Raw genomic sequence first — 25,227 nt, 5'->3', positions numbered from 1 at the left:
AGACAATAATCTGGTTTCATTCCCTTACATGTAGTTGTCCAGTTTTTGAATACTGTGGCTTTGTAGTAGAGCTTGAAGTTGGGTAGTGAGATCCCCCCCCCCACTTTATTCTACCTTCTCAGGATTGCTTTGGCTATTCGGGGTCTTTGGTGTTTCCATATGAATTTTTGAACTATTTGTTCCAGTTCGTTGAATAATGTTGTTGGTAATTTGGTAGTGATTGCATCAAACCTGCATATTGGTGTGGGCATATTAGAGTTTTTTTTGTACAGTATCATGTCATCTGCCAATAGTGACAGTTTAACCTCTTCTTTACCAGTTTCGGTTCCTTGTATTTCTTTGTTTTGTCTAATTCCCGTGCCTAGGACCTCCAGTATTATGTTGAATAACAGTGGGGAGAATGGGGATCCCTGTCTTATTCCCGCTCTCAGAGGAAAAGCTTTCAGCTTCTCACTATTATGTATGATGTTGGCTGTGGGCTTATCATATATTGCCTTTATTATGTTGAGGTATTTGCCCTCCATACCCATTTTGTTGAGACTTCTTGTCATGAATGAATGTTGAATTTTGTCGAATGCTTTTTCAGAATCTATGGAGATGGTCATGTGGTGTTGGTCCTTTTTATTTATGTGGTGGATGATGTTGGTTGGTTATCGAATGTTGTACCATCCTTGCATCTCTGGGATGAATCCCACTTGGTCATGGTGTATGATCTTTTTGATGTATTTTTGAATTTGGTTTGGTAGTATTTTGTTGAGTATTTTTGCACCTACGTTCATCAGAGATATTTGTCTGTAATATTCTTTCTTGGTGGGGTCTTTGCCTGGTTTTGATATTAGGGTGATGTTGGCTTCATAGAATGAGTTTGGGAGTATTGCCTCCTCTTCTATTTTTTGGAAAACTTTAAGGAGAATGGGTATTATTTCTTCTCTGTATGTCTGATGAAATTCTGAAGTAAATCCATCTGGCCCGGGGTTTTGTTCCTGGGAAGGTTTTTGATTACCGCTTCAATTTCTTTGCTTTTAATTGGTTTGTTTAGATTTTGTGTTTCTTCCTTGGTCAGTCTTGGAAGGTTGTATTTTTCTAAGAAGTCCATTTCTTCTAGGATTTCCAGCTTATTAGCATACAGGTTTTCATAGTATCCTCTAACAATTCTTTGTATTTCTATGGGGTTCATCGTGATTTTTCCTTTCTCGTTTCTGATTCTGTTGGTGTGTGTTGATTCTCTTTTTCTCTTGATAAGTCTGGCTGGAGGCTTGTCTATTTTGTTTATTTTCTGAAAGAACCATCTCTTGGTTTCATTGATTTTTTTTTTCTATATATTGTTCTGAATTTTATTTATTTCTTCGTTGATCTTTATTATGTCCCTCCTTCTGCTGACTTTAGGCCTCATTCGTTCTTCTTTTTCCAATTTCGATAATTGTGACATTTGACTGTTCATTTGGGATTTTTCTTCCTTCTTTAAATATGGTGGATTGCTATACACTCTCTCTTAAGACTGCTTTTGCTGCATCCCACAGAACTTGGGGCATTGTGTTATTGTCATTTGTTTCCATATATTCCTTCATCTATATTTTAATCTGGTTGTTGATCCATTGATTATTTAGGAGCACGTTGCTAAGCCTCCATGTGTTTGTGGGCCTTTTTTGCTTTCTTTGTACAATTTAGTTCTAGTTTTATTCCTTTGTGGTCTGAAAAGTTGGTTGGTAGAATTTCAATTTTTTTGAATTTACTGAGGCTCTTCTTGTGGCCTAGTATTTGGTCTATTCTGGAGAATGTTCCATGTGCACTTGAGAAGAATGTGTATCGTGTTGCTTTTGGATATAGAGTTCTATAGATGTCTATTTGGTCCATCTGTTCTAGTTTGTTGTTCAGCGCCTCTGTATGCTTAGTTATTTTCTGTCTGGGAGATCTATCCTTTGGAGTGTGTGGTGTATTTAAGTCTCCCAAAAGGAATGCTTTGCATTCTATATGCTCCTTTTAGTTCTGTTGGTATTTGTTTCACATATGGTGGTGCTCCTGTGTTGGGTGCATAAATATTTTTAATGGTTATATCCTCTTGTTGCAGTGACCACTTTATCATTACGTAATGCTCTTCTTTATCTATTGTGACTTTCTTTATTTTTAAGTCTATTTTGTCTGCTTGTAGTACTGCAACTCCTGCTTTTTTCTCCCTGTTGTTTGCGTGGAATATCATTTTCCATCCCTTGACTTTTAGTCTCTGTATGTGTTTCGGTTTGAGGTGGGTCTCTTGTAAGCAGCAAATAGATGGGTCTTGCTTTTTTATCCATTGTATTACTCTGTGTCTTTTGATTGTTGCATTCAGTTTATTTACATTTACGGTGATTATTGAAAGATATGTACTTATTGCCATTGTAGGCTTTAGATTTGTAGTTACCAAAGGTTCAAGGTTCGCTTCTTTAGTATCTTACTGCCTAACTTCACTTGCTTATTGAGCAGTTACAGACACTGTGTGGTAATTCTTTATTTCTCTCCTTTCTTATTCCTGCTCCTCCATTCTTTATATTTTGCGTGTTTTATTCTGTGCTCTTTTGTGTTTCCTTTAACTGCTTTTGTGTGTAGTTTATATTATCTTTTGCCTTTAGTTAGTATTTGGTTCGTCTGCTTTCTCTGCTGTGATTTTATTTGCTCTGGTGACATCTGTTTAGCCTTAGGAATGCTCCTATCTAGAGCTGCCCCTGTACATTACCCTGTAAAAGTGGTTTCTGGGAGGTAAATTCCCTCAACTTTTGCTTGTCTGGGAATTGTTTACTCCCTCCTTCATATTTAAATAATAATCGTTCTGGATAGAGTATTGTTGGTACAAGGCCCTTCTGTTTGGTTGCATTAAATATATCATGCCATTCTGTTCTGGCCTATAAGGTTTCTGCTGAGAAGTCTGATGATATCCTGATGGGTTTTCCTTTGTAGGTGACCTTTTCCCTCTCTCTAGCTCTCTTTAAGACTCTTCCTAGTCATTGATGTTTGCCATTTTAATTATTATGTGTCTTGGTGTTGTCCTCTTTGGAATTCTGTGTGCTTCCGTTGTCTGAGCAACTATTTCCTCCCCCATTTTGGAGAAGTTTTCAGCAATTGTTTCTTGTAGGACACTTTCTGTCCCTTTTTCTCTCTCTTCCTCTTCTGGTACCCCTATAACCTGAAGATTGTTCCGTTTGTTTGGCCACGCCACACAGTTCTCTTAATATTCTTTCATTCTTGGACATCCTTTTATCTCTCTCTGCGTCAGCTTCTCTCCGTTCCTGTTCTCTGATTTCTATTCCATCAAAGGCCTCTTGCACCTCATCCAGTCTGCTCGTAAGTCCTTCCAGAGATTGTTTTATTTCTGTAATCTCCCTCCAGACTTCATGCCTTAGCACTTGTATATTTCTCCGAAGATCCGTCAGCATTGTTATGACCTTTATTTTGAATTATTTTTCAGGTAGAGTGGTTAGGTCTATCTCCCCAGGTTCCTTCTCAGGGATGGATGTCTGGGTTAGTCCGGTCTGTATCAAATTCTTCTGTCTTTTCATGTCGATGGAAATAGTTGTGGGGAGCTGGCGTGTATGTCGGCTGGGTGAAGGTCCCTTCTTGCTGGTTTGTGGCCTTCCTCTCCTGGGTAAACGGCGACCCCTAGCGGCTTTTGCTGGGCAGCTGTGCGCAGACAGGATTTCTTATTCTTGCCCGGCGGTTGTGGAGGAAGCTCTGCTCTGCTGCCGTGGGAGTGGCCGGCCTCAGGCTGCTGTTCTGCTATGGCGGAGCCACGTCGGAGGGGAAATGGGAGGGAGGCTGTTTGTCACCGTGAGGGGCCTCCGGGTAGCGCTGCCACCCAGGGTGTTGGGGCGCCCGGAGTTCCCCAGAATTCCGAGTTACTGGGCTGATTGCGCCGGGGCGGTTCCGTCCACCTGTGAGGCTACTGTCCCTTGAACACTTTCATAAAGCACTCGCTTTTCTTTGTCCCAGGGACTCTGGCTGTGGGGACAGCTCGCAGGTTTTACTTTCCCGTTTCTCTAGTATCCAGCTCGCCACACGCTGTGTGTCTGTGCTCCTGGTGCGGATGTCTGGGGCTGGGTATTTAGCAGTCCTGGGCTCCCTCTCTCTCCCCGCTCTGACTCCTCTCCTCCCGCCCGTAGTTGGTGTGAGGGGCGCTCGTGTTCCGCCGGGCTGTGGCTTCCATCTTACCCCCTTCGGAGGCGCTGGGTTCTCGCAGGTGTGGATGTAGCATGGTTGTTGTCCTGAATCTTCTGGTCTCTCTTTTAGGGATAGTCGTATTTGTTGTATTTTCGAAAATATACGTGGTTTTTGGAGGAGGTTTCCCCGCTCTACTCACACCGCCATCTTGGCTCCTTCCACTGTAATGATTTATAAATAATGCTTATCTCTGCTATTGCTAATGAAAGCACTACCAAGTATATTTTTGTATATCCATATAAATCTCTCACACTAATAGGAAGCTCTACACTGGGTGAGTAAAGGCCATGATTCTATACCTATTTCTGTGCTTAAGAGAATAATGAATGCCTTTTGTTGACTTGATTAAAGATTAAATTCAAAGTATACTTAGGTCTGAAGTTCTAAATCTAAATAAATATTTCAAATGTGTATCCAGTGCAACCTTCTCTAACACTTGTAAATAAAACAAAAGATACACTTGTATGTTTATTTTTGTCAAGCTATAATATTCAAAACCTAGGATCACAATCAGCAAAACCATACAATGTGATCAGTCTTCTAAAATCACAACAGAAATTCCAGAAATCTCATTATCCTGCAGGGGATCAATCACATCAATTGAAAAAAAGAAATAAAAATGTATTAAAGTATAGTTTCAAAAGGTACAACTAGCATTGGAAATAGGGGTTAGTATTGTAATAAACGGTAGTATAAAATGTGTTTACTCTGAAAGTCCTAGGAAAGCTGCAATTTGCAAGTTGGGGAATTTAGGTGTATTCTTTTAAAAGTATCCTCATCAGTGCCAATTTGGGACTTTCAATGGGATATATGAATTAAAAATTGTTAACGATGTACTTATAGCATATGGAATGGTTTTTTAAAATGAAAATGTAACATTATCAAAATTTAGATTGCTGAATTCAAACAATAGCTAGTACATGACATTTAGAGAATTTGAGCACCACTTATAATTTATTATAAATTATTTCTGTATTTGGCCTGCTGCATTTATTGAAAGAAATGTCATTTATCATGTTACGGCAATTGTTAATACTTCACACAATCGTGATGTACTGTGCACTTTTTAAAACTTCTTAAATATAATTGTGACAGTGAGAAAAAGAGCAAGTGCCTCCCCTATTTTATGCAAGAGTAGTTCTATTTGTTCAAGTTCATGCAATGAGTGACAGTAACTCAGGACTATCCTTAGGTGTCCTGATTTCCTGATAGACTGTTTTATCCTACTTGTCTGTCCAATATTTATTTCCGAATGAGTATTACTTGTACTTGCAAATATTTATAAAGACTTGAGTTTAACCAGCTTGGTTTATGTTGTTTCTATATACTTATTTAGCATTTGTATTTTAAAATTGTTTTGAGACATTTTATAAAGTCACAGCAATTTAAGACAGGTGGCATGTATATAATGTTAAAGTAAATAATTAAAATTTATATCGAGCATGGGCAACCTTTGGTAAATCTGTACTTACATCTTTCATTATTTGATTCCACTTAAATACCTTCCACCTAGATAGTTAATTATCTAAAATTGTCATAATTTTTCCTATAGGAAAGAATTAAGAGAATACAACGAATCAGAATGGAAAAAGAACTTCGAGCCCAGCAAATTCTAGAGGTAGAATTCTTAAATTTCATATGATTAAAGTAATATAGCCATGTATTTTAAAGTCTGAAAAATGAAAATTTTATCAGTCTGTTCTCTCACTCATACAAATTAACATGTCCATCACAAGTTATCTGTAAACATAATGTATAGAATAAGGACCTCTCTGAACCATACTTAGCAAGTTTATCTAATCCTAATAGTAAAAATCCAGGAAATAAGTAAAGGAAAAAAAAGAAAGGGGAAACCTCTCAATAGCCAATATAGTCATAAAGATCATATGCTAAAACTCACGCTCTTAACTTTTCAAAATGTCATTAAGTCTTATAGTTAGATACCTGCTTTTCATTTAGAAATAAAATATGACAAAAGTAAAAGTAAGTGTTTAATGTGGAAATATTTTAACCAGGTTTGTTTTCTGAGTTCAGCAGAACTGGGCTGACAGAATAGGGCTCAAGGACATGCTGGCAACAGCAAAAGGAATAGCTAAAAGACAGCAAGGGAAAATAGGATAAACAGAAACTCCAAAGCCTAGCAACAGTCTGTAATCTGGTAGTTAAATAGGAAGCAATTTTCAACACCTTACGGGCCCAAAGGCATTTCTGTTATCAAACTGTGTAGTATAGTAACTGATGTCAAGAATAACTGCCCAAGTCCTCAAGAAAAAGCCAAATTATGTTAAGTGTACTGTGTCTAAGCTGTACATGTATATGTCTCAAAATTATCCAAAGTACTTTTGTCCAAAACAAGCTTTTTAATGTTGAAAATTACTATAACCCAAACCCTTAGCTGTTCAGGAAACTGTTGCCATAAAAATTGGCTTATTCCCTGAGCAAGGCGGTTAGCTGAGGTTTTCACAGTTACAGATCTTTTCCTTCTAAAAACATATACACATATTCCCTTACCCATTTCAAATTAATTTTAAAACCCTCCAAATTGAAAATATTAAAGTACATTGGCAATTACTAGTAGATAATTATGAAGCTACTAGTTAATGACTTGAAGATTATAAAGCTCAAATTTGATAGCATGAGCTTGATATTCAGGATGTGCTTCATGAAAGGTTATGTTTCTTTTATATTAGGGAAAAAAACCTTGAATTTAACCACAGTAGGTTAAATCGGGTTTAATTTTTCATTTAAGTTATTTAAGTAATGGATTTATCTAAATTTTAAGTATTACAAAAGAAACTTCAAATAAAGTAGACACGTGCATTTTAAAATGTTACTTATTTGTCCTTTAACCTTTATTGTTAAAATCTATCCCGTTTTTCTAAACTTCCTACACTGATCATGTTTTACTTTAAAAAATCAGAGAACAAACAACAAATGACCTAACATCACTTTTCTGTGATTAAGTTTTAAGGTAAAATAACACTCAAATTATTTCAGAATTTTTACAGAGTTTGAAGAAGAAAGCCTGACATACTGTTACGATTTAAGAATTTTTTTGTATATCTTAAGTGTAATCTATACCTTAGAAGTGAAATTAGTACGTTAAACGTAACAAACTGAGGGGAAATCTGTAATTGTCTACATACATGTTACATACTGTTTTGTACCTTGCGAGGCATGGAGCCCCATTTTCAGGTCTAGGATTATATTCAGTTTGTGGTGGTGCTGTTGCATGACTTTGAGACCTATTTTATATGCACAGGCTAAGAGGATAAAGAAGGAAGAAGCTGCAAAAGCCAAATTTTTGGAGGCTGAGAAACGAAAACAGGTAAATGTTGAGGACAGTCATAGTTCTTACTTTTTTCTATTTATTTTGTTATCCTTAATCCACAATGACATGAAGAACACTATGTTTACTAGGCTCCCTCCTTCACCAAGTCCCCCCCACAAAACCCTTTCCAGTCACTGTCTATCAGCATAGTAAGATGTTGTAGAATCACCACTTGTCTTCCCTGCACTGCACAGCCCTCCCCGGGCCCCCACCCCACATTATACATGCTAATCGTAATGCCCTCTTTATTTTTCCCCTGCCCTTATCCCTCCCTTTTCATCCATCCTTCCCAGTTACTTTCCCTTTGGTAACTGTGAGTCCATTCTTGGGTTCTGTGATTGTGCTGCTGTTTTGTTCCTTCAGTTTTTCTTTGTTCTTATACTCCACATATGAGTGAAGTCATTTGTTACTTGTCTTTCTCCGCCTGGCTTATTTCACTGAGCATAATACCCTCTAGATCCATCCATATTGTTGCAAATGGTAGGATTTGTTTTGTTCTTATGGCTGAAGAATACTCCACTGTGTATATGTACCACCTCTTCTTTATCCATTCATCTACTGATGGACACTTAGGTTGCTTTCATTTCTTGGCTATTGTAAATAGTGCTGTGATGAACATAGTGGTGGATGTGTCTTTTTCAAACTGGGCTGCTGCATTCTTAGGGTAAATTCCTAGAAGTGGAATTCCTGGGTCGAATGGTTTGTCTATTTTGAACTTTATGAAGAACATCCATTCTACATTCCACAATGGTTGAACTAATTTACATTCCCACCAGCAGTGTAGGAGGCTTCCCCTCTCACTACAACCTCGCTAACATTTGTTGTTTGTCTTTTGGATGGTGTCGATCGGTACTGGGTGAGGTGATATCTCGTGCTTTTAATTTGCATTTCTCTGATTACAAGCGATGTGGAGCATCTTTTCATGTGTCTGTTGGCCATCTGAATTTCTTCTTTGGAGAACTGCCTGTTCAGCTCCTCTACTAATTTTTTAATTGGATAATTCACTTTTTATTTGTTGAGGTGCGTGAGCTCTTTATATATTTTGGATGTCAACCCTTTATCGGATCTGTCATTTATTAATATATTCTCCCATACTGCAGGGTATCTTTCTGTTCTAATGATGGCGTCCTTTGATGTACAGAGGCTTTTCAGCTTGATATAGTCCCACTTGTTCATTTTTGCCTTTGTTTCCCTTGCCCGGGGAGATACGTGCATGAAGAAGTTGCTCATGTTTATGTCCAAGAAAGTTTTGCCCATGTTTTCTTTAAAGAGTTTTATGGTTTCATGACTTACAATCAGATCTTTGATCCATTCTGAGATTTCTTTTGTTTATGGGGTTAGACAATAATCTGGTTTCATTCCCTTACATGTAGTTGTCCAGTTTTTGAATACTGTGGCTTTGTAGTAGAGCTTGAAGTTGGGTAGTGAGATCCCCCCCCCCCCACTTTATTCTACCTTCTCAGGATTGCTTTGGCTATTCGGGGTCTTTGGTGTTTCCATATGAATTTTTGAACTATTTGTTCCAGTTCGTTGAATAATGTTGTTGGTAATTTGGTAGTGATTGCATCAAACCTGCATATTGGTGTGGGCATATTAGAGTTTTTTTTGTACAGTATCATGTCATCTGCCAATAGTGACAGTTTAACCTCTTCTTTACCAGTTTCGGTTCCTTGTATTTCTTTGTTTTGTCTAATTCCCGTGCCTAGGACCTCCAGTATTATGTTGAATAACAGTGCGGAGAATGGGGATCCCTGTCTTATTCCCGCTCTCAGAGGAAAAGCTTTCAGCTTCTCACTATTATGTATGATGTTGGCTGTGGGCTTATCATATATTGCCTTTATTATGTTGAGGTATTTGCCCTCCATACCCATTTTGTTGAGACTTCTTGTCATGAATGAATGTTGAATTTTGTCGAATGCTTTTTCAGAATCTATGGAGATGGTCATGTGGTGTTGGTCCTTTTTATTTATGTGGTGGATGATGTTGGTTGGTTATCGAATGTTGTACCATCCTTGCATCTCTGGGATGAATCCCACTTGGTCATGGTGTATGATCTTTTTGATGTATTTTTGAATTTGGTTTGGTAGTATTTTGTTGAGTATTTTTGCACCTACGTTCATCAGAGATATTTGTCTGTAATATTCTTTCTTGGTGGGGTCTTTGCCTGTTTTTGATATTAGGGTGATGTTGGCTTCATAGAATGAGTTTGGGAGTATTGCCTCCTCTTCTATTTTTTGGAAAACTTTAAGGAGAATGGGTATTATTTCTTCTCTGTATGTCTGATGAAATTCTGAAGTAAATCCATCTGGCCCGGGGTTTTGTTCCTGGGAAGGTTTTTGATTACCGCTTCAATTTCTTTGCTTTTAATTGGTTTGTTTAGATTTTGTGTTTCTTCCTTGGTCAGTCTTGGAAGGTTGTATTTTTCTAAGAAGTCCATTTCTTCTAGGATTTCCAGCTTATTAGCATACAGGTTTTCATAGTATCCTCTAACAATTCTTTGTATTTCTATGGGGTTCATCGTGATTTTTCCTTTCTCGTTTCTGATTCTGTTGGTGTGTGTTGATTCTCTTTTTCTCTTGATAAGTCTGGCTGGAGGCTTGTCTATTTTGTTTATTTTCTGAAAGAACCATCTCTTGGTTTCATTGATTTTTTTTTTCTATATATTGTTCTGAATTTTATTTATTTCTTCGTTGATCTTTATTATGTCCCTCCTTCTGCTGACTTTAGGCCTCATTCGTTCTTCTTTTTCCAATTTCGATAATTGTGACATTTGACTGTTCATTTGGGATTTTTCTTCCTTCTTTAAATATGGTGGATTGCTATATACTTTCTCTTAAGACTGCTTTTGCTGCATCCCACAGAACTTGGGGCATTGTGTTATTGTCATTTGTTTCCATATATTCCTTCATCTATATTTTAATCTGGTTGTTGATCCATTGATTATTTAGGAGCACGTTGCTAAGCCTCCATGTGTTTGTGGGCCTTTTTTGCTTTCTTTGTACAATTTAGTTCTAGTTTTATTCCTTTGTGGTCTGAAAAGTTGGTTGGTAGAATTTCAATTTTTTTGAATTTACTGAGGCTCTTCTTGTGGCCTAGTATTTGGTCTATTCTGGAGAATGTTCCATGTGCACTTGAGAAGAATGTGTATCGTGTTGCTTTTGGATATAGAGTTCTATAGATGTCTATTTGGTCCATCTGTTCTAGTTTGTTGTTCAGCGCCTCTGTATGCTTAGTTATTTTCTGTCTGGGAGATCTATCCTTTGGAGTGTGTGGTGTATTTAAGTCTCCCAAAAGGAATGCTTTGCATTCTATATGCTCCTTTTAGTTCTGTTGGTATTTGTTTCACATATGGTGGTGCTCCTGTGTTGGGTGCATAAATATTTTTAATGGTTATATCCTCTTGTTGCAGTGACCACTTTATCATTACGTAATGCTCTTCTTTATCTATTGTGACTTTCTTTATTTTTAAGTCTATTTTGTCTGCTTGTAGTACTGCAACTCCTGCTTTTTTCTCCCTGTTGTTTGCGTGGAATATCATTTTCCATCCCTTGACTTTTAGTCTCTGTATGTGTTTCGGTTTGAGGTGGGTCTCTTGTAAGCAGCAAATAGATGGGTCTTGCTTTTTTATCCATTGTATTACTCTGTGTCTTTTGATTGTTGCATTCAGTTTATTTACATTTACGGTGATTATTGAAAGATATGTACTTATTGCCATTGTAGGCTTTAGATTTGTAGTTACCAAAGGTTCAAGGTTCGCTTCTTTAGTATCTTACTGCCTAACTTCACTTGCTTATTGAGCAGTTACAGATACTGTGTGGTAATTCTTTATTTCTCTCCTTTCTTATTCCTGCTCCTCCATTCTTTATATTTTGCGTGTTTTATTCTGTGCTCTTTTGTGTTTCCTTTAACTGCTTTTGTGTGTAGTTTATATTATCTTTTGCCTTTAGTTAGTATTTGGTTCGTCTGCTTTCTCTGCTGTGATTTTATTTGCTCTGGTGACATCTGTTTAGCCTTAGGAATGCTCCTATCTAGAGCTGCCCCTGTACATTACCCTGTAAAAGTGGTTTCTGGGAGGTAAATTCCCTCAACTTTTGCTTGTCTGGGAATTGTTTACTCCCTCCTTCATATTTAAATAATAATCGTTCTGGATAGAGTATTGTTGGTACAAGGCCCTTCTGTTTGGTTGCATTAAATATATCATGCCATTCTGTTCTGGCCTATAAGGTTTCTGCTGAGAAGTCTGATGATATCCTGATGGGTTTTCCTTTGTAGGTGACCTTTTCCCTCTCTCTAGCTCTCTTTAAGACTCTTCCTAGTCATTGATGTTTGCCATTTTAATTATTATGTGTCTTGGTGTTGTCCTCTTTGGAATTCTGTGTGCTTCCGTTGTCTGAGCAACTATTTCCTCCCCCATTTTGGAGAAGTTTTCAGCAATTGTTTCTTGTAGGACACTTTCTGTCCCTTTTTCTCTCTCTTCCTCTTCTGGTACCCCTATAACCTGAAGATTGTTCCGTTTGTTTGGCCACGCCACACAGTTCTCTTAATATTCTTTCATTCTTGGACATCCTTTTATCTCTCTCTGCGTCAGCTTCTCTCCGTTCCTGTTCTCTGATTTCTATTCCATCAAAGGCCTCTTGCACCTCATCCAGTCTGCTCGTAAGTCCTTCCAGAGATTGTTTTATTTCTGTAATCTCCCTCCAGACTTCATGCCTTAGCACTTGTATATTTCTCCGAAGATCCGTCAGCATTGTTATGACCTTTATTTTGAATTATTTTTCAGGTAGAGTGGTTAGGTCTATCTCCCCAGGTTCCTTCTCAGGGATGGATGTCTGGGTTAGTCCGGTCTGTATCAAATTCTTCTGTCTTTTCATGTCGATGGAAATTGTTGTGGGGAGCTGGCGTGTATGTCGGCTGGGTGAAGGTCCCTTCTTGCTGGTTTGTGGCCTTCCTCTCCTGGGTAAACAGCGACCCCTAGCGGCTTTTGCTGGGCAGCTGTGCGCAGACAGGATTTCTTATTCTTGCCCGGCGGTTGTGGAGGAAGCTCTGCTCTGCTGCCGTGGGAGTGGCCGGCTTCAGGCTGCTGTTCTGCTATGGCGGAGCCACGTCGGAGGGGAAATGGGAGGGAGGCTGTTTGTCACCGTGAGGGGCCTCCGGGTAGCGCTGCCACCCAGGGTGTTGGGGCGCCCGGAGTTCCCCAGAATTCCGAGTTACTGGGCTGATTGCGCCGGGGCGGTTCCGTCCACCTGTGAGGCTACTGTCCCTTGAACACTTTCATAAAGCACTCGCTTTTCTTTGTCCCAGGGACTCTGGCTGTGGGGACAGCTCGCAGGTTTTACTTTCCCGTTTCTCTAGTATCCAGCTCGCCACACGCTGTGTGTCTGTGCTCCTGGTGCGGATGTCTGGGGCTGGGTATTTAGCAGTCCTGGGCTCCCTCTCTCTCCCCGCTCTGACTCCTCTCCTCCCGCCCGTAGTTGGTGTGAGGGGCGCTCGTGTTCCGCCGGGCTGTGGCTTCCATCTTACCCCCTTCGGAGGCGCTGGGTTCTCGCAGTTGTGGATGTAGCATGGTTGTTGTCCTGAATCTTCTGGTCTCTCTTTTAGGGATAGTCGTATTTGTTGTATTTTCGAAAATATACGTGGTTTTTGGAGGAGGTTTCCCCGCTCTACTCACACCGCCATCTTGGCTCCTTTCACTGTAATGATTTATAAATAATGCTTATCTCTGCTATTGCTAATGAAAGCACTACCAAGTATATATTCGTATATCCATATAAATCACTCAGACTAATAGGAAGCTCTACACTGGGTGAGTAAAGGCCAAGATTCTATACCTATTACTGTGCTTAAGAGAATAATGAATGCCTTTTGTTGACTTGATTAAAGATTAAATTCAGAGTATACTTAGGTCTGAAGTTCTAATCTAAATAAATATTTCAAATGTGTATCCAGTTCAACCTTCTCTAACACTTGTAAATAAAACAAAAGATACACTTGTATGTTTATTTTTGTCAAGCTATAATATTCAAAACCTAGGATCACAATCAGCAAAATCATACAATGTGATCAGTCTTCTAAAATCACAACAGAAATTCCAGAAATCTCATTATCCTGCAGGGGATCAATCACATCAATTGAAAAAAAGAAAAAAAAATATATTAAAGTATAGCTTCAAAAGGTACAACTAGCATTGGAAATAGGGGTTAGTATTGTAGTAAACAGTAGTATAAAATGTGTTGGCTCTGAAAGTCCTAGGAAAGCTGCAATTTGCAAGTATGGTATTTAGGTGTATTCTTTTAAAAGTATCCTCATCAGTGCCAATTTGGGACTTTAAAAGGGATATATGAATTTAAAATTGTTAACGATGTGCTTATAGCATATGGAATGGTTTTTTAAAATGAAAATGTCACATTATCAAAATTTAGATTGCTGAATTCAAACAATAGCTAGTACATGACATTTAGAGAATTTGAGCACCACTTATAATTTACTACAAATTATTTCTGTATTTGGCCTGCTGCATTTATTGAAAGAAATGTCATTTATCATGTTACGGCAATTGTTAATACTTCACACAATCGTGATGTACTGTGCACTTTTTAAAACCTTTTTAATATAATTGTGACAGTGAGAAAAAGAGCAAGTGCCTCCCCTATTTTATGCAAGAGTAGTTCTATTTGTTCAAGTTCATGCAATGAGTGACAGTAACTCAGGACTATCCTTAGGTGTCCTGATTTCCTGATAGACTGTTTTATCCTACTTGTCTGTCCAATATTTATTTCCGAATGAGTATTACTTGTACTTGCAAATATTTATAAAGACTTGAGTTTAACCAGCTTGGTTTATGTTGTTTCTATATACTTATTTAGCATTTGTATTTTAAAATTGTTTTGAGACATTTTATAAAGTCATAGCAATTTAAGACAGGTGGCATGTATATAATGTTAAAGTAAATAATTAAAATTTATATCGAGCATGGGCAACCTTTGGTAAATCTGTACTTACATCTTTCATTATTTGATTCCACTTAAATACCTTCCACCTAGATAGTTAATTATCTAAAATTGTCATAATTTTTCCTATAGGAAAGAATTAAGAGAATACAACGAATCAGAATGGAAAAAGAACTTCGAGCCCAGCAAATTCTAGAGGTAGAATTCTTAAATTTGGTATGTTTAAAGTAATATAGCCATGTAATTTAAAGTCTGAAAAATGAAAATTTTATTAGTCTTTTCTCTTCTCTCACTCATACAAATTAACATGTCCATCACAAATTATCTGTATACATATTGCTTCGAATAAGGACCTCTCTGAACCTTACTTAGCAAGTTTATCTAATCCTAATAGTGAAAATCCACGAAATAAGAAAAAAAAAAGGGGAAACCTCTCAATAGCCAATATAGTCATAATGATCATATGCTAAAACTCATGCTCTTTACTTTTCAAAACTTCATTAAGTCTTATATTTAGATACCTGGTTTTCATTTAGAAATGAAACATGACAAAAGTAGGAGTGTTCAATGTGCCAACAGTTTAACCATCTTTGTTTTCTGAGTTCGGACAGAACTTGGCTGACAGAATAAGGCTCAAGGACATGCTGGCAACAGCAAAAGGAATAGCTAAGACAGCAAGGGAAAATAGGATAAACAGAAACTCCAAACCCTAGCAACAGTCTGTAATCTTGTAGTTAAAAAGGAAGCAATTTTCAACACCTTTATGGCCAAAAGGCATTTCTGTTCTCAAACTGTGTAGTAGAGTAACTGATGTCAAGAATAACTGCCCAAGTCCTCAAGAAAAAGTCAAATTATGTTAAGTGTACTGTGTCTAAGCTGTACATGTATATGTCTCAAAATTATTCAAAGTACTTTTGTCCAAAATAAGCTTTTTAATGTTGAAAATTATTATAACCCAAACCCTTAGCTGTTCAGGAAACTGTTGCCATAAAAATTGGCTTATTCCCTGAGCAAGGCGGTTAGCTGAGGTTTTCACAGTTACAGGTTTTTTCCTTGCAGAAACATGTACACATATTCCCTTACCCATTTCAAATGAATTTTAAAACACTCCAAATTGAAAATATTAAAGTACTTTGGCAATTACTACTAGATAATTATGAAGCTACTAGTTAATGACTTGAAGATTATAAAGCTCAAAAAAAAAACCTTGAATTTAACCACAGTAGGTTAAATCGGGTTTAATGTTTCATTTAAGTTATTTAAGTAATGGATTTATCTCAAATTTAAGTATTACAAAAGAAACTTCAAATAAAGTAGACACGTGCATTTTAAAATGTTACTTATTTGTCCTTTAACCTTTATTGTTAAAATCTATTCTGTTTTTCTAAACTTTCTACACTGATGATGTCGTACTTTAAAAAATCAGAGAACAAGCAACAAATGACATAACATCACTTTTCTGTGATTAAGTTTTAAGGTAAAATAACACTCAAATTATTTCAGAATTTTTACAGAGTTTGAAGAAGAAAGCCTGGCATACTGTTACGATTTAAGAATTTTTTTGTATATTTTAAGTGTAATCTATACATTAGAAATGAAATTAGTATGTTAAACGTAACAAACTGAAGGGAAATCTGTAATTGTCTACATACATGTTACATACTGTTTTGAACCTTGCGAGGCATGGAGCCCCATTTTCAAGTGTAAGGTCATATTCAGGTTGTGGTGGTGCTGTTGCATGACTTTGAGACCTATTTTATATGCACAGGCTAAGAGGATAAAGAAGGAAGAAGCTGCAAAAGCCAAATTTTTGGAGGCTGAGAAACGAAAACAGGTAAATGTAGAGGACAGTCAGAGTTTTTAGTTTTTCAAATTTATTTAGTTTTTGAAATTTATTGATTAAGTATTATTTATTTATTTTAAATGAATTTTGTTATCCTTAATCCACAATGACATGAATAGCATTATGTTTACTAGGCTCCCCGCTTCACCTAGTCCCCCCACAAACCCTATTATAGTCACTGTCCATCAGTGTAGTAAGAAGTTGTAGAATCACTACTTGTCTTCCGTGCATTGCACAGCCCTCCCCGGGCCCCCACACCACCTTATACATGCTAATCGTAATGCCCCCTTTAATTTTACCCTGCCCTCATCCCTCCCTTCCCACCCATCCTCCCCAGTCCCTTTCCCTTTGGTAACTGTGAGTCCATTCTTGGGTTCTGTGATTGTGCTGCTGTTTTGTTCCCTCAGTTTTTCTTTGTTCTTATACTCCACATATGGGTGAAGTCATTTGGGACTTGTCTTTCTCCGCCTCGCTTATTTCACTGAGCATAATATCCTCTTGCTCCATCCATGTTGTTGCAAATGGAAGGATTTGTTTTCTTCTTTTGGGTGAATAATATTTCACTGTGCATATGTACCACCTCTTCTTTACCCATTCATCTACTGATGACACTTAGGTTGCTTCCATTTCTTGGCTATTGTAAATAGTGCTGCGATAAACATAGGGGTGCATCTGTCTTTTTCAAACAGGGCTGCTGTATTCATAGGGTAAATTCCGAGAAGTGGGATTCCTGGGTCAAATGGTATTTGTATTTTGAGCTTTCTGTGGAACCTCCATACTGCTTTCTAGAATGGTTGAACTAATTTACATTCCCACCAGCAGTGTAGGAGGGTTCCCCTTCCTTCACAACCTCACCAACATTTGTTGTTCTTTGTGTTTTGGATGGTGTCGATCCTTACTGTTGTGAGGTGATAACTCATTGTGGTTTTAATTTGCATTTCTCTGATGACTAGCGATGTGGAGCATCTTTTCATGTGCCTGTTGGCCATCTGAATTTCTTCTTTGGAGAACTGTCTGTTCAGCTCCTCTGGTCATTTTTTAATTGGATTATTTGCTTTTTGTTTCCTTAGGTGCATGAGCTCTTTATATATTTTGGATGTCCACCCTTTATCAGATATGTCATTTATGAATATATTCTCCCATACTGCAGTTTACCTTTTTGTTCTAATGAAGGTGTCCTTTGCTGTACATATGCTTTTCAGCTTGATATAGTCCCACTTGTTCATTTTTGCTTTTGTTTCCCTTACCCGGGTAAATACGTTCATGAAGAAGTTGCTCGTGTTCATGTACAAGAAAGTTTTGCCTATGTTTTCTTTTACGAGTTTTATGGTTTCATGACTTACATTCAGATCTGTGATCCATTCTGAGTTTACTTTTTTGTATGGTGGTCGACAATAATACGGTTTCTTTCTCTTACATATTGTTTTCCAATTTTTGAATATTGTGGCTTTGTAGTAGAGCTTGAAGTTGGGGAGTGAGATCCCCCCCACTTTATACTTCCTTCTCAGGATTGCCTTGGCTATTTTGGGTCTTTGGTGTTCCCATATGAAGGTTTGAACTATTCGTTGCAGTTCATTGAAGAATGTTGTTGGTAATTTGATAGGGTTTGCAACAAGTCTGCTTATTGGTGTGGACATGATGGCCATTTTGGCGATATTAATTCTTCCTAGCCAGGAGCATGGGATGAGTTTCCATTTTTTAGTGTCCTCTTTAATTTCTCTTAAGAGAGTCTTATAGTTTTCAGGGTATAGGACTTTCACTTCCTTGGTTCGGTTTATTCCTAGGTATTTTATTCTTTTTGATACAGTTGTGAATGGAATTGTTTTCCTGATTTCTCTATTAGTTCATTGTTAGTGTATAGGAAAGCCACAGATTTCTGTGTGTTAATTTTGTATCCTGCAAGTTTGCTGTATTCCGATATCTGTTCTAGTAGTTTTTGAGTGGAGTCTTTATGGTTTTTTATGTACAATATCATGTCATCTGCATATAGTGACAGATTAACCTCTTCTTTACCAGTTTGAATTTCTTGTATTTCTTTGTTTTCTCTAACTCCCGTGCCTAGGACCTCCAGTATTATGTTGAATAACAGTGGGGAGGTTGGGCATCCCTGTTTTGTTCACGATCTCAGAGGAAAAGCTTTCAGCTTCTTGCTATTCAGTATGATGTTGGCTGTGGTCTTATCATATATGGCCATTATGTTGAGGTACTTGCCCTGTATACCGATTTTACTGAGAGTTTTTATCATGAATGGATGTTGAGTTTTGTCCAATGCTTTTTCAGGATCTATGGAAATGGTCATGTGGTTTTTGTCCTTCTTGTTTATGTGTTGGATGATGTTGGTGGATTTTCGAATGTTGTACCATCCTTGCATCCCTGGGATGAGTCCCACTTGGTCATGGTGTTTGATCCTTTTGATGTATTTTTAAATTTGGTTTGCTAATATGTTTTTGAGTATTTTTGTATCTATGTTCATCAGGGATACTGGTCTGTAATTTTCTTTTTTGGTGGGGTCTTTGCCTGGTTTTGGTATTAGGGTGATGTTGGCTTCATAGAATGAGTTTGGGAGTATTCTCTCCTCTTCTATTTTTTGGAAAACTTTAAGGAGAATGGGTATTATGTCTTCTCTGTATGTGTGATAAAATTCTGAGGAAAATCCATCTCTCCCTGGGGTTTTGTTCCTGGGTAGTTGATTACCGCTTCAATTTCTTTGCTGGTAATTGGTTTGTTTAGATTTAGTGTTTCTTCCTTGGTCAGTCTTGGACGGTTGTATTTTTCTAAGAAGTTGTCCATTTCTTCTAGGTTTTCCAGCTTGTTATCATATAGGTTTTCATAGTGTTCTCTAATAATTCTTTGTATTTCTGTGGGGTCTGTCGTGAGTTTTTCTTTCTCATTTCTGATTCTGTTGATGTGTGTTGATTCTGTTTTTCTCTTAATAAGTCTTGCTAGAGCCTTATCTAGTTTGTTTATTTTTTCAAAGAACCAGCTCTTGGTTTCATTGATTTTTTTTTTCTATTTTATTCTTCTCAATTTTATTTATTTGTTCATTGATCTTTATTATGTTCCTCCAGCTGACTTTAGGCCTCATTTGTTCTTTTTCCAATTTCGATAATTGTGACATTAGACTATTCATTTGGGATTGTTCTTCCTTCTTTACATATGCCTGGATTGCTATGTGCTTTTCTCTTAGGACTGCTTTTGCTGCGTCCCTCAGAAGTTGGAGCTTTGTGCTGTTGTTGTCATTTGTTTCCATATATTGCTTGATCTCTATATTAATATGGTCGTTGATCTATTGATTATTTAGGAGCATGTTGTTAAGCCTCCATGTGTTTGTGGGCCTTTTTGCTTTCTTTGTACAATTTAGTTCTAATTTTATTCCTTTGTGGTCTGAAAAGTTGGTTGGTAGAATTTCAATCTTTTGGAATTTACTGAGGCTCTTCTTGTGGCCTAGTATTTGGTCTATTCTGGAGAATGTTCCACGAGCACTTGAGAAGAATGTGTATCCTGTTGCTCTTGTATGTAGAGTTCTATAGATGTCTATTAGTTCCGTCTGTTCTAGTGTGTTCTTCATTGCCTCTGTGTCCTTCCTTATTTTCTGTCTAGTGGATCTGTCCTTTGAAGTGAATGGTGTGTTGACGTCTCCCAAAATGAAAGCATTGCATTCTATTTCCTCCTTTTAGTTTTGTTGGTATTTGTTTCACATATGCTGGTGTGCTGTGTTGGGTGCATATATATTTATAATGGTTATATCCTCTTGTTGCACTGACCCCTTTATCATTATGTAATGCCCTTCTTTATCTCTTGTGACTTTCTTTGTTTTTAAGTCTATTTTGTCTGCTACTAGTACTGCCACACCGGCTTTTGTCTCCCTTTTGTTTGCATGGAATATCATTTTCCATCCCTTGACTTTTTGTCACTGCATGTCTTTGGGTTTGAAGTGGGTCTCTTTTAAGCAGCCAATAGATGGGTCTTGCTTTTTTATCCATTGTATTATTCTGCATCTTTTGATTGGTGCATTCAGTTTATTTACATTTACGGTGATTATTGAAGGATACGTACTTATTGGCATTGCAGGCTTTAGATTTGTGGTTACCAAAGGTTCAAGGTTAGGTTCTTTAGTATCTTACTGCCTAACTTGACTTGCTTATTGAGCAATTGTAGACACTGTCTGGTGATTCTTTATTTCTCTCCTTTCTTATTCTTCCTCCTCCATTCTTTATAAATTGGGTGTTTTATTCTCTGCTCTTTTGTGTTTCCTTTAACTGCCTTTGTGTGTAGTTGATTCTATTTTTTGCCTTTAGTTAGAATTTGGTCTGTCTGCTTTCTTTGCTGTGATTTTATTTTCTCCAGTGACATCTGTTTAGCCTTGGTAGTGCTGCCATCTAGAGCTGTCCGTCTACAATTCCCTGTAAAGGTGGTTTGTGGGAGTTAAATTCCCTCATCTTCTGCTTGTCTGGGAATTGTTTACTCCCTCCTTCATATTAAATGATAAACGTGCTGGATATAGTATTCCTGGTTGAAGGCCCTTCTGTTTCATTGCATTAAATATATCATGCCATTCTCTTCTGGCCTGTAAAGTTTCTGCTCAGAAGTCTGATGATAGCCTGATGGGTTTTTCCTCATAGGTGGCCTTTTTCCTCTCTCTAGCAGCCTTTAAAACTCTATCCTCATCCTTGATCTTTGCCATTTTAATTATTATGTGTCTTGGTGCTGTCCTCTTTGGAGTTCTGTGTGCTCTGTGGTCTGAGGAACTATTTCCTCCCCCATTTCTGGGAAGGTTTCAGCAATTATTTCTTCAAGGACACTTTCTATCCCTTTTTCTCTCTCTTCTTCTTCTGGTACCCCTATAATGCGAAGACTGTTCCGTTTGGTTTGGCCACGCAGTTCTCTTGATATTCTTTCATTCCTGGACATCCTTTTATCTCTCTCTGCATCAACTTCTCTGCGTTCCTGTTCTCTGATTTCTATTCCATTAAAGGCTTCTTGCACCTCATCCAGTCTGCTCTTAAGTCCTTCCAGAGATTGTTTTATTTCTGTAATCTCCCTCTGGACTTCATACCTTAGCTCTTGCATATTTCTCTGAAGATCCATAAGCATGGTTATGACCTTTATTTTGAATTATTTTTCAGGGAGATTGGTTACGTCTATCTCCCGAGGTTCCTTCTCAGGGGAGGATGTCTGGATTAGTCTGGTCTGCATCAAATTCTTCTGTCTTTTCATGGCGATAGAGGTAGTTCTGGGGAGCTGGTGTGTATGTCGCTGGGAGGTCGTCCCTTCTTGCTGGTTTGTGGCCTTCCTCTCCTGGGAGAACGGCGACCCCTAGCGGCTTGTGCTGGGCAGCTGCACGCATACTGGGTTTCTTATTCTTGCCCGGAGGTTGTGGAGGAATCTCTGCCCTGCTTCCATGGGAGAGGCCGGCCTCAGACTACTGTTCTGCTATGGCGGAGCCACGTCAGAGTTGAAATTGGAGGGACGCTGTTTGTCACCGTGAGGGGCCTCCGAGTAGCGCTGCCACCCAGGGGTTCGGGGCGCCCCGAGTTACCCGGTATTCCCAGTAACTGGGCTGATTACACCGGGGTGTTTCCTACAGTTTGAGGCTCCTGTCCCTTTAAGACTTTCAAAAAGCACTCGCTTTTCTTTGTCCCTGGGGCTCCGGCTGTGGGGGCAGCTCGCAGGTTTTACTGTCCCGTTTCTCTAGCATCCAGCTCGCCACTCGCTGTGTGTCTGCTCTCCTAGTGCTTATGGCTGGGGCTGGGAATTTAGCAGTCCTGGGCTCCCTCTCCCTCCCTGCTGTGACTCCTCTCCTCCCGCTAGGAGCTGGGGTAAGAGACGCTCGTGTCCTGCCGGGCTGCGGCTTGTATCTTACCCCCTTCGGAGGCACTGTGTTCTCACAGGTGTGGATGTTGCCTGGCTGTTGTCCTGTATCTTCTGGTCTCACTTTTAGGGATAGTTGTATTTGTTGTATTTTCAAAAATATATAGGCTTTTTGGAGGAGATTTCCACCGCTCTATTCACGCCGCCATCTTGGCTCCTTCCCCTGCACTGATTTATAAATAATGTTTATCTCTGCTATTGCTAATGAAAGCACTACCAAGTATATATATGTACATCCGTATAAATCACTCAGACTAAAACAACAGCTCTACACTGGGTGAGTTAAGCCCAAGGTTCTATACCTATTTCTGTGCTTAAGAGATTAATGAATGGCTTTTGTAGACATGATTAAAGATTAAATTCAGAGAACACTTTGGTCTCAAGTTCTAATCTAAATAAATATTTCAAATGCGGATCAAATGCAGTGTTCTCTACAACTTGGAAATAAAAGAAAATATACACTTGTATTTTTATTTTTGTGAGCTATAATCAAAACCTAGGTTCACAATGAGCAAAGTCATAGAAAGTGATCAGTCTTCTAAAATCACAGCAGAAATTCCAGAAATCTCATTATCCTACAGTGGATCCCTGCAGGAAATCAATAACATCAATGCAAAAAACGAAATAAAAATGTATTAAAGTATTGCTTCAAAAGGTACAACTAGCATCTGGAAGTAGGGGTGGGTATGGTAATATTTGGTAGTATAGAATGTGTTGGCTCTGAAAATCCTAGGACAGCTGCAATTTACAAGTAGGGCAATTTAGGTGTATTTTTTTAAAACTGTATCCTCATCAGTGCCAATTTAGGACTTTCAAAGGGATTTATGTATGTGAAATTGTTAACGATGTGCTTATAACATATGGAGTGATTTTTTAAAATGAGAATGTAAGGTTAACAAAATTTAGATTGCTGAATTCAAACAATAACTAGTACATTACATTTAGATAATTTGAGCACCACTTATAAGTTACTACAAATTATTTCTGTATTTGGCTTACTGTAGTTATTGAAAGTAATGTAATTTATCACGTTATGGCAATTGTTAATACTTCGTACAATCGTGATGTACTGTGCACTTTTTAAATCGTTTTTAATTTAATTGTGACAGTGAGAAAAAGAGCAAGTGCCTCCCCTATTTTATGCAAGAGTAGTTCTATTTGTCCAAGTTCATGCAATGAGTGACAGTAACTCAGGACCAGCCTTAGGGGTCCTGATTTCCTGATAGACTGTTTTATCCTACTTGTCTGTCCAATATTTATTTCCAAATGAGTATTACTTGTACTTGCAAATATTTATAAAGACTTGAGTTTAACCAGCTTGGTTTATGTTGTTTTTATATCCTTATTTAGCATTTGTATTTTAAAATTGTTTTGAGACATTTTATAAAGTCATTCCAATTTAAGACAGGTGGCATATATATAATGTTAAAGTAAATAATTAAAATTTATATCCAGCATGGGTAAAATTTGGTAAATCTGTACTTATATCTTTAATTATTTGATTCCACTTAAATACCTTCCTCCTAGATATTTAGCTTATTATCTAAAATTGTCATAATTTTTCCTACAGGAAAGAATTAAGAGAATACAACAAATGAGAATGGAAAAAGGTCTTCGAGCCCAGCAAATTCTGGAGGTAGAATTCTTAAATTTGATATGATTAAAGTAATATAGTCATGTATTTTAAAGTCTGAAAAATGAAAATTTTATCAGTCTGTTCTCTCACTCATACAAATTAACATGTCCATCACAAATTATCTGTAAACATAATGTATAGAATAAGGACCTCTCTGAACCTTACTTAGCAAGCTTATCTAATCCTAATAGTAAAAATCCAGGAAATAAGTAAAGGAAAAAAAAGAAAGGGGAAACCTCTCAATAGCCAATATAGTCATAAAGATCATACGCTAAAATTCATGTTCTTTACTTTTCACAACGTCATTAAGTCTTATAGTCATACCTGCTTTTCATTTAGAAATGAAACATGACAAAAGTAGGAGTGTTCAATGTGTAAACAGTTTAACCAGCTTTGTTTTCTGAGTTCGGACAGAACTGGGCTGACAGAATAGGGCTCAAGGACATGCTGGCAACAGCAAAAGGAATAGCTGCAAGACAGCAAGGGAAAATAGGATAAACAGAAACTCCAAAGCCTAGCAACAGTCTGTAATCTGGTAGTTAAAAAGGAAGCAATTTTCAACACCTCAATGGCCCAAAGGCATTTCTGTTATCAAACTGTGTATAGTAACTGATGTCAAGAATAACTGCTCAAGTCTTCAAGAAAAAGCCAAATTATGTTAAGTGTACTGTGTCTATCTGAGCTGTACGTGTATATGTCTCAAAATTATCCAAAGTACTTTTGTCCAAAACGAGCTTTTTAATGTTGAAAATTATTATAATCCAAACCCTTAGCTGTTCAGGAAACTGTTGCCATAAAAATTGGCTTATTCCCTGAGCAATACGGTTAGCTGAGGTTTCCACAGTTGCAGGTTTTTTCCTTCTAAAACCATGTACACATATTCCCTTACCCATTTCAAATTAATTTTAAAACCCTCCAAATTGAAAATATTAAAGTACATTGGCAATTACTACTAGATAATTATGAAGCTACTAGATAATGAGTAAGATTATAAAGCTCAAATTTGATAGCATGAGCTTGATATTCATAATGTGCTTCATTAAAGGTTATGTTTCTATTATATTAGGGAAAAAACCTTGAATTTAACCACCGTACGTTAAATAGAGTTAATGTTATTTAAGTAATGGATTTATCTCAAATTTTAAGTATTACAAACGAAACTTCAAGTAAAGTAGACACGGGCATTTTTAAATGCTACTTATTTGTCCTTTAACCTTTATTGTTAAAATCGATCCCGTTTTTGTAAAGTTTCTACAGTGATCATGATTTACTTTCAAAAATCAGAAAAAGCAAAAAATGCCATAACATCATTTTTTTCTGTGATTAAGTTTTAAGGTAAAGTAACACTCAAATTATTTCAGACGTTTTACAGAGTTTGAAGAAAAAAACCTGACATTCTCTTACGAATTTA

The 25,227-nt window shown here is 37.5% G+C and overlaps 1 protein-coding gene across 1 annotated transcript in view; it reads left to right on the top strand.

Annotated features, from left to right (window-relative positions):
- Nucleotides 1–25,227, top strand: part of LOC130681276 (bromodomain adjacent to zinc finger domain protein 2B-like) — an 81,740-nt gene that overhangs the window by 20,300 nt on the left and 36,213 nt on the right. Inside the window, exons 4-5 of the mRNA XM_057493913.1 lie at nucleotides 21,683–21,895; nucleotides 23,754–23,816. Of these exons, the coding sequence (XP_057349896.1) occupies nucleotides 21,683–21,895; nucleotides 23,754–23,816 (276 nt within the window). The remainder of the gene's footprint in view (nucleotides 1–21,682; nucleotides 21,896–23,753; nucleotides 23,817–25,227) is intronic.

Source organism: Manis pentadactyla, chromosome 16, assembly GCF_030020395.1.
Source record: "Manis pentadactyla isolate mManPen7 chromosome 16, mManPen7.hap1, whole genome shotgun sequence".
NCBI classification, from domain to species: Eukaryota; Metazoa; Chordata; class Mammalia; order Pholidota; family Manidae; genus Manis; species Manis pentadactyla.
This window is presented reverse-complemented; position numbering and strand designations above follow the sequence as displayed.